We start from the raw sequence: 15052 nt of genomic DNA on the forward strand, positions 1-15052 counted from the left end.
AAACAGGGGATATAGAAATAGATCACTTGTGTAATCTATTAGGGATAATCACTTAAATTCTGGAGCTTACATTCCATATGTTCTTAAAGTCAAAATTAAAGCATATATTGTCCATGGATAGCAGGGAAGATCGGACCCACTCTGTATCATAGTCATAAAGAGAAGGATTACATAAGGGAAACTAAACTCAGTGAACTAGCATACAACTATCTGCTCAGCCAGGATAAAATGGGAAATATTTGTCACCATGGGTCTCGCATGTTAAACAGATATTGGATAATTGTAGCTTATCTTATCTCTGGTTTACACAAAAGTTTAAAAAACATTAACTAGGTGAAACATGTTCTTAAACACTGGATGAAAGATTGGTTCTTGCGAAAGTGGCAAAGTGATCATATGATAATTAAATAAAGTATAAATAAGAGCTATAGCTGGAAAAATCATCTGCTGCAGTAAAACAAATAGTACAAATAGCAGTGGCTGACAAATTACTCGCTAAGGCGAAAGATGAATCACGGGCATGCGATCAGTGCCGCTTATCTGTCGGTTACCAAGCTCCAGATGAATGACCATGCCAAATTTCATTAAAGTTAATAGGAAGACAGAATATTGCTGAAGTAAGCATTTCCCCCTCAAATCAATTCATTAAATTACTGTAAGAACCACACCCTAACAAAAAAGTTAACATTTTGATGGTTTGGTTTTTACATGATAACAAAAATACAAAATATTAGCAACATTGTGCTGCTGCAGAAACTGTATAAACCGTTACTGCATTTTTGTGAGGTGAGAGCCATACATAAGGGGCCAAAAATTTCAATAAATGTTAATAGAGACACCCCCTTCCCCCTCATTGTGTCTGGTCCTCTTCAACCACCTATTGGGCCAATCAGCTCCTTCAACTCATCAGCGGTGATATGTGTCAGCTGGCTGCTGGCTCCACCACCAGGAACTAAACTCCCTAATAGCCTTTAGAGGAACTTAATCAACGCTTAGCTGCCAGGTCAAAGTTCTAAAGCAAATCCAACTGCAATGAGGCATAGTGAACCGCTGCTGCTGGTGTAGTAGTACTTGCTGCCTGCTCTGAAATCCATTTCCCGAGGGAAAGCGGGTGAAATATTTCACATTTTACGCTAGTAAGTAACCAAGTATGTCGACTTGTGTGAGAACTGCGATTATAGGCCAAAAATCCTGGACGTGATGTCACTGAGGAACGAGTGTAAGCAAACAGGGTGGTGTTTTTAAAGCTGTGAGCAAAGATCTCAACATGTAACCTTCTGTGCATGACACGCAAGCAAATAAACGCCTGCATTTTTTTGGACCCGTGTCCATTCTGCAGACATCCTGTGTTGGGCTTATAGAGAGGCCTTCCACCTCTTTACACATACATACCAGCACACTTGTTGTGAGTCCCCATGCAATTCATTCCCTCACACATAGACGCACACAACGGCTACTCATGCTACACAAATACTCACACCTCCTCCTCTCTACACCCACTTGCCCAAAACTCAAAGTCCGTATGGGCACACAAACACACTCACACACACACTTTCCCCACAGTGAGGGGCTGAGGGCACACTGGGGGAAGTCAAGCAGCAACGCAGCCCACTTGCCTGTTGCTAGGAAACGCAGGGTAGCCAGCAGAAGCTGAGGTGATATTTTAACCTTCATTTCATTGTCGGTAGGCTTGAAGGCCGAGAAATCCTGCTTTCTTTCCCGATGTGTGATTTTCTTCTTTGTCTTGTTGTCAGCTGAGGAGGGAAAAATGAAAAGTCAGGTGTAAGAGTCAACCTGCAACAGGTTGGCTGAAACAGGAAAAGATCAGTCCACGACACTCCTCTGACGCTGAGCTAGTCATTTCGGGTCAAAAGGTGACTAAACTTGAGTTACCCTGCACTGATTACTGTTTTCCATAAAAGTAGCAGTGCTGACTTTCTGAGAACTACAGCAGAGCTATAGGAGGGCTACATTGTTACCACATTCCCGGCATTACAGAAGTACTGGCACGTACTCCATGTACACAGATACCATCATTTTTTACAAAGTCGAAGGTAAAATATTAATTATGGTTGTCCATGATTATGAATGTATTTTGACTCCTATAATTATTTGATACCCTGATGAATTTGTAGGCTTGCTCACTTTCAAAGAAATGAACAATCTCTACTTTTTATTGCAGTCTCATTTTAATAGAGAAAAACAGAATATCAACCAAAAATCCAGAACAAAGCACATTTCAAAAAAATTATAAATCGATTTAGAAATTGATTTGCATGGCATTGATTAAGTATTTGATCTGTGTGCCATATAGCCACACAGATCATGAGTTGCCATGTGGGCAACTTGTTATGCATATACATCAAACCTGTCCACAGAATCATTTTCCATTCCAACCTCTCCACCAATATGAGCAAAACCAAAGAATTGTCAAAGGACATCGGGGACAAGACCACAGACCTGCACAAAGCTGGAACGGGCTGCAAGACCAGCAAGTAGCTTGGTGAGAAAATGACAACTACTGCTGTAATTATTCAGAAATGGAAGAATGAGAAATGAGAAAGGTGGTGGATCAACCTAAAAGGGCAGTTGGGAAGTCACCAAGGACAGTCACCAAGAACAGCACCTCCCACCCACCCAAATCCTCAAGATGGCACATGTAGACATCTGTCTTTAGTTTTACAGGGAATATCTGAATGATTCGGAGAAGGTTTGGAAGAAATTGGTGTGGTCAAATGAAACAAAGTTCAAGCTCTTTGGTATCAACTCAACCCACCATATTTGGAGGAAGAGTAATGCTGAGAATGAACCAAAGAACACCATCCCCCAAGTCAAGCAAGGACATGGAAAGATTATGCTTTGGAGCTGTTTTTCTAAGGGTACAGGATGACTTGGACTAATTGAGGGGCCAATGGAATGGGCCATGTATCATAAAATATTGGAGGAGAACCACTTTCCCTTAGCCAGAACACTGAGGTCATTGATAGCATGACAACCCACAACATACCACCAGGACAACAAAGGAGTGGTTCAAGAAGCACATTAAAGTCATGGAATGGACTTGCCAGCTTCTAGACCTCAGTCTATAGAAAATCCGTGAAAGGGAGCTGAAGCTTCAAATTGCCAAAGGGCAGCCAATAGGATTTAGAGTTTCTATAAAGCGGTGTGGCCCAAAAATCCTTCATGAGATGTGTGTAAACCTGGTGACTAACTACAAGAAACAGAGTCATAGTTTGCCTGGTAATCTTATTTCACTCCAATAATATTTAAACTGCAATAGAAATTAGACTTTTCATTTCTTTTTAAATTAAATAAACTTACAAATTCAGCAGGAGATCAGATAGATAGATGGTGTTGGGAAGGTTACTTTTAAAATGTATTTTGTAACGTATTCCGTTACATTACACAATGACAGTAACGTATTCTGAATACTTTGGATTACTTAATACAGTGGCTTACAAAAGTATTCAGCCCCCTTGAACTTTTCCACATTTTGTCACATTACAGCCACAAACATGAATCAATTTTATTGGAATTCCACGTGAAAGACCAAAACAAAGTGGTGTACACGTGAGAAGTGGAACGAAAATCATACATGATTCCAAACATTTTTTACAAATAAATAACTGAAAAGTGGGGTGTGTGTAATTATTCAGCCCCCTGAGTCAATACTTTGTAGAACCACCTTTTGCTGCAATTACAGCTGCCAGTCTTTTAGGGTTTGTCTCTACCAGCTTTGCACATCTAGAGACTGAAATCTTTGCCCCTTCTTCTTGCCACAGATTCTCGATTGTATTTAGATCTGGACTTTGACTGGGCCATTCTAACACATGGATATGTTTGTTTTAAACCATTCCATTGTTGCCCTGGCTTTATGTTTAGGGTCGTTGTCCTGCTGGAAGGTGAACCTCCGCCCCAGTCTCAAGTCTTTTGCAGACTCCAAGAGGTTTTCTTCCGAGATTGCCCTGTATTTGGCTCCATCCATCTTCCCATCAACTCTGACCAGCTTCCCTGTCCCTGCTGAAGAGAAGCACCCCCAGAGCATGATGCTGCCACCACCATATTTGACAGTGGGGATGGTGTGATCACAGTGATGTGCAGTGTTAGTTTTCGGCCACACATAGCGTTTTGCATTTTGGCCAAAAAGTTCCATTTTGGTCTCATCTGACCAGAGCACCTTCTTCACATGTTTGCTGTGTCCCCCACATGGCTTGTAGCAAACTGCAAACGGGACTTTTTATGGTTTTCTGTTAACAATAGCTTTCTTCTTGCCACTCTTCCATAAAGGCCAACTTTGTGCAGTGCACGACTAATAGTTGTCCTATGGACAGATTCCCCCACCTGAGCTGTAGATCTCTGCAGCTCGTTCAGAGTCACCATGGGCCTCTTGGCTGCATTTCTGATCAGCGCTCTCCTTGTTCGGCCTGTGAGTTTAGGTGGACGGCCTTGTCTTGGGAGGTTTACAGTTGTGCCATACTCCTTCCATTTCTGAATGATCACTTGAACAGTGCTCCGTGGGATGTTCAAGGCTTGGGAAATGTTTTTGTAGCCTAAGCCTGCTTTAAATTTCTCAATAACTTTATTCCTGACCTGTCTGCTGTGTTCTTTGGACTTCATGGTGTTGTTGCTCCCAAGATTCTCCTAGACAACCTCTGAGGCCGTCACAGAGCAGCTGTTTTTGTGCTGACGTTAGATTACACACTAGTGATGTGCGATACCACTGATTTTCTTTCCGATCCGATACCAAGTAATATTCAGGGTGGTATCGGCGATACTGATCCGATACCGATACTTTGTACAAAAACTTATTTTATTTATTGTATCTCAAATTATAGCGTCATAATGATTACAGGACATCAGATTTTTTGTTCTTATCACTTAATAATGCAGGGTTCTTCATATAGAAATAAAAAAAATGAAGTTGTGCTATTTGAACACCTTGCCTGCCTGCAGCACTAAAGGACTCTGTGAGAGACGTCTGTCTCGCCCTAGCAGCACCTGACTCTCTCCTCCTCTTCAGTTCACCTCAACATACGCTCGTCATATTCTGTGATATGATTTACTCTGAGGTGTTTGACAAGGTTAGTGATGTTGCCACAACCATACATGCCAGCCCTCCCGATTTTTCCGAGAGAATACCGAATTTCAGTGCCCTCCCGAAAATCTCCCGGAGCCACCATTCTCCCAAATTTCGACCGATTTTCTAGGACAACAAAATTGAAAAATCATATTGCAGAATTCATAGCGGGCCCAGCCAATTCCAGTTTCCAACACTGGCAGCAGCAACTTAGTTTTAATATTACTCTTATTTCTCTTTTTGGGTCGCAAAAAAACTTTTAACATATTTTCAGGTGAGAATGTAGCTGTGTGAACTTCAAATATCTGAGCCGACTGATCGTCTTCAACCCACCCCCCTCTTTCCCTATTCGGGTTAAACATGATATATAAGTCACTTTGATAACTTAAAAATGTTATTGTTTGGCTTTTTCAGTGTTTTATTTGTTCGTGAGTAAATCGGTTTGGCTGAGATTAAAGTTATTAGATTTGATTAAATTAAATTTGACTTTATTAATCCTTCGGAAGGGTTCCTCCGTGGTTTTCACACAGCTGAATAAACGTCAAACAGAAAATGGTTAAACATAAGTGTGAGACGGTCGAGAGTTTACGTCAGTTCCCGGTTATATTTTAGATAGCAAGGAGCAGACGGCTGAGTTTCACTCCACCGAGGGAGCTCGTGACGTACTACCCGGCTTTCTTTAGACCGCGAAGGCCGGGTCCTCCTCTGAATTTGGACACTCCCGCTGTTTCCGGGCCGGCCAATAATAACGGTGACATTTAACGTATTTTATCCGATAAATAAACCCTGTAAAATGTATTCCCCCCCCCCCAACAGCCCTTTTGAATGTCTCCCTAGTATGGCCACAACACCTCACTCTTGGAGCACTTTTTTTGCCACATGTATTGCAAACCACGTCTCAGCTGTGTGTGGAGGTAAAATACGTCCGCACATGACTTCAATTACGCTCAGCCATTGTTGCGAGTGCGCACGCCAAGGGGCTGCGAGACATTTATACAGCCGTATTTCGCACATGACTATGAAAGGCGGAAGAGAAAGTAGTTCCTTTGAATGTAGACAATCCGAATGTTATAGTTTCTTTCCACTGTGTTGCTGTTAATGATAAACTACAAATTAACCCTAAATTACTAAAATATCGATATTTTAATGTGAGAATCGATTCTAGAACATAAATGATTGGTATCGGAGGAATCGATATTTCAGGATCGATCCGCACATCACTATTACACACAGGTGCACTTTATTTAGTCATTAGCACTCATCAGGCAATGTCTATGGGCAACTGACTGCACTCAGACCAAAGGGGGCTGAATAATTACACACACCCCACTTTTCAGTTATTTATTTGTAAAAAATGTTTGGAATCATGTATGATTTTCGTTCCACTTCTCACGTGTACACCACTTTGTGTTGGTCTTTCACGTGGAATTCCAATAAAATTGATTCATGTTTGTGGCTGTAATGTGACAAAATGTGGGAAAGTTCAAGGGGGCCGAATACTTTTGCAAGCCACTGTATATTATCATGCTTTTTATAACTACATGAATGTACTATTGCTGTGTGATTTATTACTATTACTGAAGGTTACTCGCCATACCAATACCAACTAGATTTTTAAATCTTAATATAAAATGAGTAACTGTAGGGTGACATTAGGTAAGGCTGCACTTTTTACAGCGATCTCGTATAGAAAACTATTCGCGCGTATATAAAACAGGTTTGCGGCTCCGAGCCGTCGTAAAGAGACTTCTGGCGGGCTCGTAGCCGAAAACTAGCCACCATTAACTTGTCTGGGTCAACTTTGCTAGCGAGACAGAGAGAGGCATTGAAAGGTTGTTTCGGAGGAAAACAGAACACAGTGTACAGTCGAGTCTTAACAGCTTACTTACAACTGGGCTCGTCAGGCACTCTTTTTGGCTGCAGTGGTTATTATTACATTTACATGCTTCCATCTCCCGATTCTGCTCGGTGTCAACTCGGACTTTCCACTCTCCTTTTTCTCCCTTCCTCGCGCTCACACACACACACAGGTATGGCAGTCCATTCTCCCTGCAGCACGCACTACACTGCCCATCAGGCTACATTCTGCCTATTGCCTTCATATTAAATCATTTTTGTGAATAATTTAAAAAATATTTCTTCACGTCATTATGCGGCCGCAACTAGGTTTGACATGGGCCACGAGATTGAGATGCAGGCATTAGAGCCCCTAATGCGTGTTTTGTTTGGGTTTCCACCGGCGTGGAATTACCAAAAATAGATGGCATAGCCTAACATGTGAAACAGGAAAAGACCACCGTGTAATCCATTTATTTCAACAAAGTCAATGTATTCTGAATACCACGCTTTTAAACAGTAACTGTAACAGAATACAGCTACTCATATTTTGTATTTTAAATACATAACGCCTGTACATGTATTCCGTTACTCCCCAACACTTTAGATAGATAGATAGATAGATAGATAGATAGATAGATAGATAGATAGATAGATAGATAGATAGATAGATAGATAGATAGATAGATAGATAGATAGATAGATAGATAGATAGATAGATAGATAGATAGATAGATAGATAGATAGATAGATAGATAGATAGATAGATAGATAGATCTGATGTTTAAACCTTCTGTTTGTAAGAGGCAGCCAATCAGAGGAGCTAAAATGGATTGTTTCAGATGCTGAATAAACTTAGCAGATGCTTTAGAGCGTCAAATATAAATAATAAATAAGAGTCATGTTAAGAAACTCTTTATATATATCTTTTGAAAATAATCTCTGCTTGTGGAAAAAAAAAATCAGATGTTGGGTGCACAACACAAACAAGACAATCTTCTCAGTAAAAAATATGTAAATTTAGAGTAAATAAAATGCTCACCAAGAGTAGCATTCTCAAAACAACTCAATTTCCAACAAACTCCAATTAACACATCATCTCAAAAATGTATTCTTGAACAGAGGTTTGAAGCTACCATTATCTGCATATAATGAGAAAGTTGTCATTTATAGGCATGAACCCATAGAGCATTATCACTGCAGCTCTGCAGAGATGTTTTTAGCACAATATTTTGCATTTCTGGCAGCCAGCTTTACTGCTTTGATTCAGTCCCGCTGCACTCATTAGTGTGAACCAAAAACTGCACAAACTGGCTCTACCCCACAGTACCCACAAGGCACCAAACAGCAGATATACATAGTTAGAAACTTGAACATTTAGCTTGTAAACTGCACATTTTCTCCAGAGTTTGTGGACACCAAGTCAGAGTGACAAAGAGCAATGACAACAGGCAGCTGTTGCATCTTGAAATAGTGCTTTTGATTTGAGATTAAAATGATTGGCTGAAAGATGCAAAAATGCTGTTAAGAGACATGGAGCGTGGTAATTCTCAGGGATTTTATCATCCGTTTTGTTTTTCATGAACTTATTGTATCTGTTGTTATGTTGAGTTTAAAGAGGGGAACCTACTGTATAGGTCAGTCTCGTCGAGGATCTCTGACTTGATGATTTCTTCAATAACGTCCTCCAGGGTGACAATACCCAGAACTTCGTAGAAAGGGTCTCCCTCACCTTCATTGTTCACCCTCTGAACTATGGCCAGGTGGGATTTTCCTAGCAAATCATACACACACATACACAGGTCATAAAGTTGGAGTCATATGTTATAGACGGTTAAACGTGGTTCACACAGTGAGCTTGGTTATAAAAGAGAAGAAACAGGCGGGAGTAAACATGTCTAATGTACCAATCTGAGGTGTATCATGGATAAATGTTTTATATAGTCTAAGTTTTTCTGTATAGCAAAGAGGAATTATAAGTTAGGTAGCAGGGTAGCAGGGATTATGGGGATTCAAAATCACACAAAGAGCAGGTGATGCAAAGTGATTTGAAGGCATGACTGTTGTACCCAGGGATACAGTGCTTGCTAATGTGAGGGTTAAACTGTTATCAGTGCCAGGAAAAAGTAATTCAGACCAAGACAGACAATCAAACAATCCTAAATTTCATCGTATGAACCCCTTTTGCCCTCCTTCCTTCCACATCTGTGTTCCCAGGACCCTCCTGTGTGCTGTAACATCTGAAAAAAAAGAAACAAACTGCCGTGTATGCAGAGACGACTGTCAGGCAAAACACTAAACAAATTCTTTGACTTTTCTCAGCTTGTGATCATTTAAAAGGAATTTTCCAGAGGCCTAGGCTAATATTAGCCCCTGCAAAATGAAGTTTCCATTCCGCCCTGGCGATATTCTCACCAAGCAAAGGAACAGACCGGGCGAACCTCCGCTGTGTGATCAGATTGTCTCGGAATGGGCCGTTTGCATGCAGATACACCTGGGTATAAAAACATGGAGGACGTCAGAGTGCTTCTGCGTACGTGTGCATGCACGTGTGTCAGGAGCGTCTGTGTGCACAAAGGAGTATGTTTATTTTACAGGTACATCACAGGGTCTGGTCTCAGTTGCTGTTTCAGCTCATTTTTACTGCTTCGATGCAGGCAAGCACAGACTGAAAAGATGTCTGAGCTAAAGACCAACAGAGTTATACTGCACAGCATCTCACTGCTTCCTCGCAACACTATGACAGCACAACAATGTTCAGTAGCTAGAACCTGAAAGTGAGAATGTTGTGAGTGCTAGATGGAGAATTGATGCTTTCAAGAAAGATACTCAGGTTACACCTAACATGCTGGCAGCGTAAGATCCCTTAAGAGAGGTATTAATAATGTAAGGACATAAATCCACTAACACAAAGAGCCTGAAAGTAGAAGGCCTTAGAAAATCTTAGCACCCAAGTGTCAAAAAACATACAAATGATATCTTCAGCATAGTGCTTTTTTTACTGAGACAAACACAAATGGCACCTCATGGGTTAAAGCAATCATACCTCTGTAGTCCTTGAGCATGCACTTACTCTAAACTGCCCAGGGAGGGAAAGAGAAATGGAGTGGCTAGCACAGCACAGCACTGCAGAGTGAAATTGATCAATGCTCGCTTTTTTCTCGCTAATGACATCCACTTCACTCATGTTAATGAACACAAGTTATGAAGTTTAGGTTTGTACTGTAATAAAACATGTTCTGTCTTTACACCATAGAGTTTAAAATGAAATTAACTAACCATTGTCAGTAAAAAAAACAGTTTGCTTCTGCATTTAAAACTGAAAATTAAAAACATTGTTTTTACATATCTGAAAAGTCAAAAAGATTTCTGTTTTTCCAAGAGAAGAAACATCCAGCTTGTTATCAGAGCAAAGTTTGAAACCACCTTCTGCTTATAGGTTTTACATTTGCAGTTACCCATGCCATTACTGCATATGGCATGGGTAACTGCAAATAGACCATTCATGTTTATAAAACAAATACTGGATTTGGAGAAAGAAATGCTGCTATTCAGGCTTTTCCGACTTGCTTCTTTTTTTTTTAAACTCGCATGTATTTCAGCTGCACGAGTAACGTAGTAACTGGGTGAATACTGTGAAATGTTATTTATTAACCTTAATCATTATCATTACTTATGTTGTATGGGGATGCAGATTGCGATTTAATATACTGTTTATGTTACCTTGTTAACCTTTTATCGTGTTTATGGGAAGAACTGGCTTAACCTGAGGATGAACATGACATGCACAGGACATGCTCTAACATTTGTCAAAGTGAGTAGGAGGACTTTTTATGTCAAAATATTTCCTAAATTGCAAAATAAAATTATGTTCATCCACACATACATAACCAAAGAGGGGCAAATTACAAATTACTACTACCAGACCTCATAAAGAGTCACATCGTCGACTCTTTCTACAGAGGTTACCTTAACATCTTTGCACATCTGTAATTTCAGCCATTGGTATCCCAAAAGCACCAAAGGACTTGATGACTCTGTTGTAAGGGTTTCAGCAGAGGCAGTAAGCGTCATTACTTAAAAACGACATAAGGATGAAACTCAGTGGGAAGCCGAGATGACAGCGAGAAGCATGTTTATGCAAAGTTTCTAGTCTGTCCCATGGACTGATATATAAGGAGACTCAACATTTTGTTCTATATAACAGAGGGCACAGACTGGCGACCTGTCCAGGGTGTACCCCGCCTCTCGCCCTATGACAGCTGGGATAGGCTCCAGCGCCCCCCATGACCCTGAAAAGGATAAGCGGAAGCGATTGGATGGATGGATAACAGAGGGCATAAGAAAATGATACACCCAATAATTTTCTCTTGTTACTATACTGGATGTTTTATGTGTCATTAGGCCAATTATAAATAAAGGATATGCATTGACAGAATATGTTGCAGCTCTAAAACCATGGGTCCACTTTATTTCACCTTTTTCTGAATATCTTCAGCTCATGAAACGGCTGTTATGAGTTTCCATCACTAGTGGATGATCTTCCAGTACTTGATGGATTGGTTTAAAAGTTCAGTTTGAATTTATGATCACTTTGATGATCTACTGACTTCCCCCCCCATAGTCTGAGTAAATTTTCAACAACTACCAGAGAGTTTGCCATGGATAAGTGACAAGAGTGCCTATCAAAATCTGTGACCGATTAGCCTCAGCATTACTCTTTGCTTGTGATAAATGTGCTGGTGGCACATAGAAAAAATGACAACCGTGGTATTAGTTATAACTACATGACTTAGCATCATCATTGATGTTAACGTTTAGCTTGTGTAGCTGGTCTAAAGTTCCTGACAGAGCTACACTTTTTTATTTAAATATTCTTGGCTGAGCACAATTAGGAAATACGGAATGAATGAATGCTCTTCTAAACTCTGGAAAACTCTTTTTTTTCTTTTTTTAAACAAACTGTATTTAAGAGCTGAGTCAATTAGACACTGGAAAATTTCCATGGGATTTGAGGGTGGGTGCATGACCTTAGTACGGCTCTGTGGAGCAGACCTTTTGATGTACATCCTTCTCCTTATGCTGCCAGTGTATTAAACAACAGCTAAACTGTCTACTCAAGAGGATTAAGCACTTCCTGGTAGTGCACCTCTACTGCTTTGTTGTTAAGGAAAACAAAATAATCCGCTGTGTACTTTTTACTTCACTTCACCCAATTACAAATATAAACTGAAACTGTAATTTACAGGGCTACTGACATTTCTCAGAAATGTTCAAACATAGCACTGAATAACTGTAATAATTGTGTTGTAGTTCTCAACAGGCTTCCTTAATAGATGAAACTGAAAGTGAATTGACCCTTGACCCTGCTGTTTGCAGTGTGCCTGTGCGCTGGACTACCCAGCATGCATTCAGCCTCATCCCAGCTAGATAGCCCCAGATGTCAGGCAGCAGTGGTGGGTTATAGGACCCTAGACGACTGGCCTTAACAAGGACACGCTCTCCCTGAGGCCCGCTGCCAAGTTCCAGGCTCCAGAAGGTCCAGAGTGTTAGCTTCTACTCTCTACCTCTACTCCCTCTTTTTTTAAAAAAAACAAAAATACACTGCTTCTACGGCAGCGAAGCAGCTATAAATAAACAGGCTGTCATTGTCTCATAATATATTTATGGAACACAGAAGCTGCATTTTTTTTCCTCTTGTTTGTGTGTTATTTTGTCTTTGTGGGAAACTGGAAAGTATGCACTCATCTGTGGGACAGTGAGACAAAATAACTGGGATGGCACTACTGTGCAAACACATATGTGTGTGTGTGTATTTGTGTGTGTACTGAGAGAAGCAGAAAGTGACTCTAGTTAGTTAAAGGTAGGGTATATGGTTCCTTTCATGGTAACACTGCAACTTTTTATTCACGTGTAAACAGAATTTATAACCTTCAACTGATTATAACCTGTCATAAAAAAGTTGTAGTGCTTGTATTTGTCAACTAACCAAACTGATTTTTGAACAAGAGTATTTTGTGCATTAGGTTTTTTAATCTAAGTATTCTAAGTGATATCAGACCAAAGCTTCAGCCAGAACAATGTGATGTGATGTAATTAAAGACGGAAAAAATGGAGGCACTAAAGGGAAAGTCATTGGGTCCCCAAAGTCAGTCAACCAGTCACCAAAATGCCAGTCACCATAATAAAAGAACCTTTGAAAAATCTAAATTGGGGTTGCAATAATTCAGGAAGTAATATTCTTAATGGGCCCATTTTCATATGTAGTTTGTCAAAGATCCAAATTAAAAGCGCTCCAACTCTTGATAACTGTACCAAGCCAAACCAATAAACCATCCATCTATCCATCCATACCCCAAAGCCAAGCCTGAGAACCTCCATTTAGGCCTTCAGAGACTAAGCCATGTGCTCTTTTCCACCATTCCCATCTTATTTATGGAATGTAGCTTTGTCATATTTTTCCATAGCGCAATATGCCCCTATAAATAGGCACGTAAGGCTCAGAGACTTGGGGTGGGAGTATGAGGGGTCAGTATCTGTTGTGGACACTCATCACTGCCCCCCTCCCTGTCTCGCTCTCCCCCTGTTTTTCCAAATATTTGAGCCCTGACAAATATAGTGCAACGTTAGGGTGATGGGAACTCGTTGGATGGTCTTTCTTCTAAATCTACCTCCTGTGAAAAAAAGGAGCAGAGTTTCAGGCTATTCTCACCCATTTTTCCATTGACATGGATAAAAACTTTACCCTGGTAACATGTCAGCTATTTACAGCTTCTTTATTTACACAAACATTCAGACTGAATACACACTGAATAAAATAGTGTCACCTTGTGGCCTGTATTATCTGGAGACAGAAATGGAATTTATAGATAAAACAGATACATGAAATGCCTGCTGAGGCATTTATAAGATTAATATAAATAAGGAAACAAATGCTCCTTAATTGGTTACTTAAAGGGGCAGAGCAGCTGCTGCTCTAGGCTCCGTCAACTTCACTTTAATAAATCACACAAGGGGCATTTGCACCTTTATTGATCCTGAACAAACTTTATAATGTGCATGCAGTTTGCTGAAGGGTATTTACAAAAATGATACAGAGATTAGGTCAACCAAGAGTGCTTAATTCATTTCGACTGTTCCTTTAATTAACTAAATATCTTTGAGTAGATGGTATCAACTGACATAACAATATCATGATCTGGCTGTGTCTCAGGCTACGTTCATTAGACAGGGTAGTAATGCTGTTACGTGTTATGTGCTTGTACTAAATGTAGTTACGTAGTGCTCTGATAAATGCTATATGATAGAAACATATAGATAATATGTTTTTGTTTACAAGTTGAACAGCCACAAGGTGTAATACCCTCCATGGAGAAGGAGACTAGAGGCCAAGCTCAAGGTAGCACAGAGGGAGGTTAGCCAACTATCGGAGCTGCAGAAAGGCGCGATGAAGAAGGTGCCTAAGAAGTATAGCAAGCTGTACTGTTCCCACTGCTCTTCTGCATAGTCCTGAACCCCCTCAGTGAGATCACTAACAAGACTGGCTACTGATACCGACTACGGAATGGAGCAATCATCAGCCACCTCGTCTACATGGATGACATCAAGCTGTATGCCAAGAGTGAACGAGACATCGATTCACTGATCCACACCACCACGATATACAGCAATGACATGGGAACATCATTCGGACTGGAGAAGTGTAGTCAGATGATAATGAAAAGAGGGTAGTCAGAATTGAGGGGATTGAAAATCTAAATGGGAGACACCCCCCAGGGTGGTGGAGATTGCAGAGCTAAGATCCTGTGGGACTTCCAGATACAGATGGACAAAATGGTGGTGGCTAACCAACTGGACATAGTGTTGGCTGACAAACAGAAGAAGACAGCTGTAGTGATTGATGTAGCAGTTCCGAATGACAGCAACATCAGGAGGAAGGAACATGAGAAGCTTGAGAAGTACCAAGGGCTCAGAGAAAAGCTGGAGAAGATGTGGAGGGTGAAGGTGACGGTGGGTCCAGTGGTAATCGGAGCACTAAGTGCAGTGACTCCCAAGCTAGGTGATCTCAGGAGCAACATCATATGTTTCGAACAATACAAAAATTTTAATTTATTTTATCAACTTTCCTTCTGACGATGC

General features: G+C 40.6%; 1 protein-coding gene across 2 annotated transcripts in view; it reads right to left on the reverse strand.

Annotated features, from left to right (window-relative positions):
- cnnm2b (cyclin and CBS domain divalent metal cation transport mediator 2b) overlaps positions 1 to 15052 on the reverse strand; it is a 50114-nt gene that overhangs the window by 11375 nt on the left and 23687 nt on the right. For both annotated transcript variants that reach the window (XM_026170091.1, XM_026170090.1), the window contains exons 2-3: positions 8544 to 8687; positions 1617 to 1754 (exon numbers count right to left, since the gene is read on the reverse strand). In XM_026170091.1, coding sequence (XP_026025876.1) covers positions 1617 to 1754; positions 8544 to 8687 — 282 coding nt within the window. The remainder of the gene's footprint in view (positions 1 to 1616; positions 1755 to 8543; positions 8688 to 15052) is intronic.

Source organism: Astatotilapia calliptera, chromosome 6 (assembly GCF_900246225.1).
Source record: "Astatotilapia calliptera chromosome 6, fAstCal1.2, whole genome shotgun sequence".
Classification (NCBI taxonomy): domain Eukaryota; kingdom Metazoa; phylum Chordata; class Actinopteri; order Cichliformes; family Cichlidae; genus Astatotilapia; species Astatotilapia calliptera.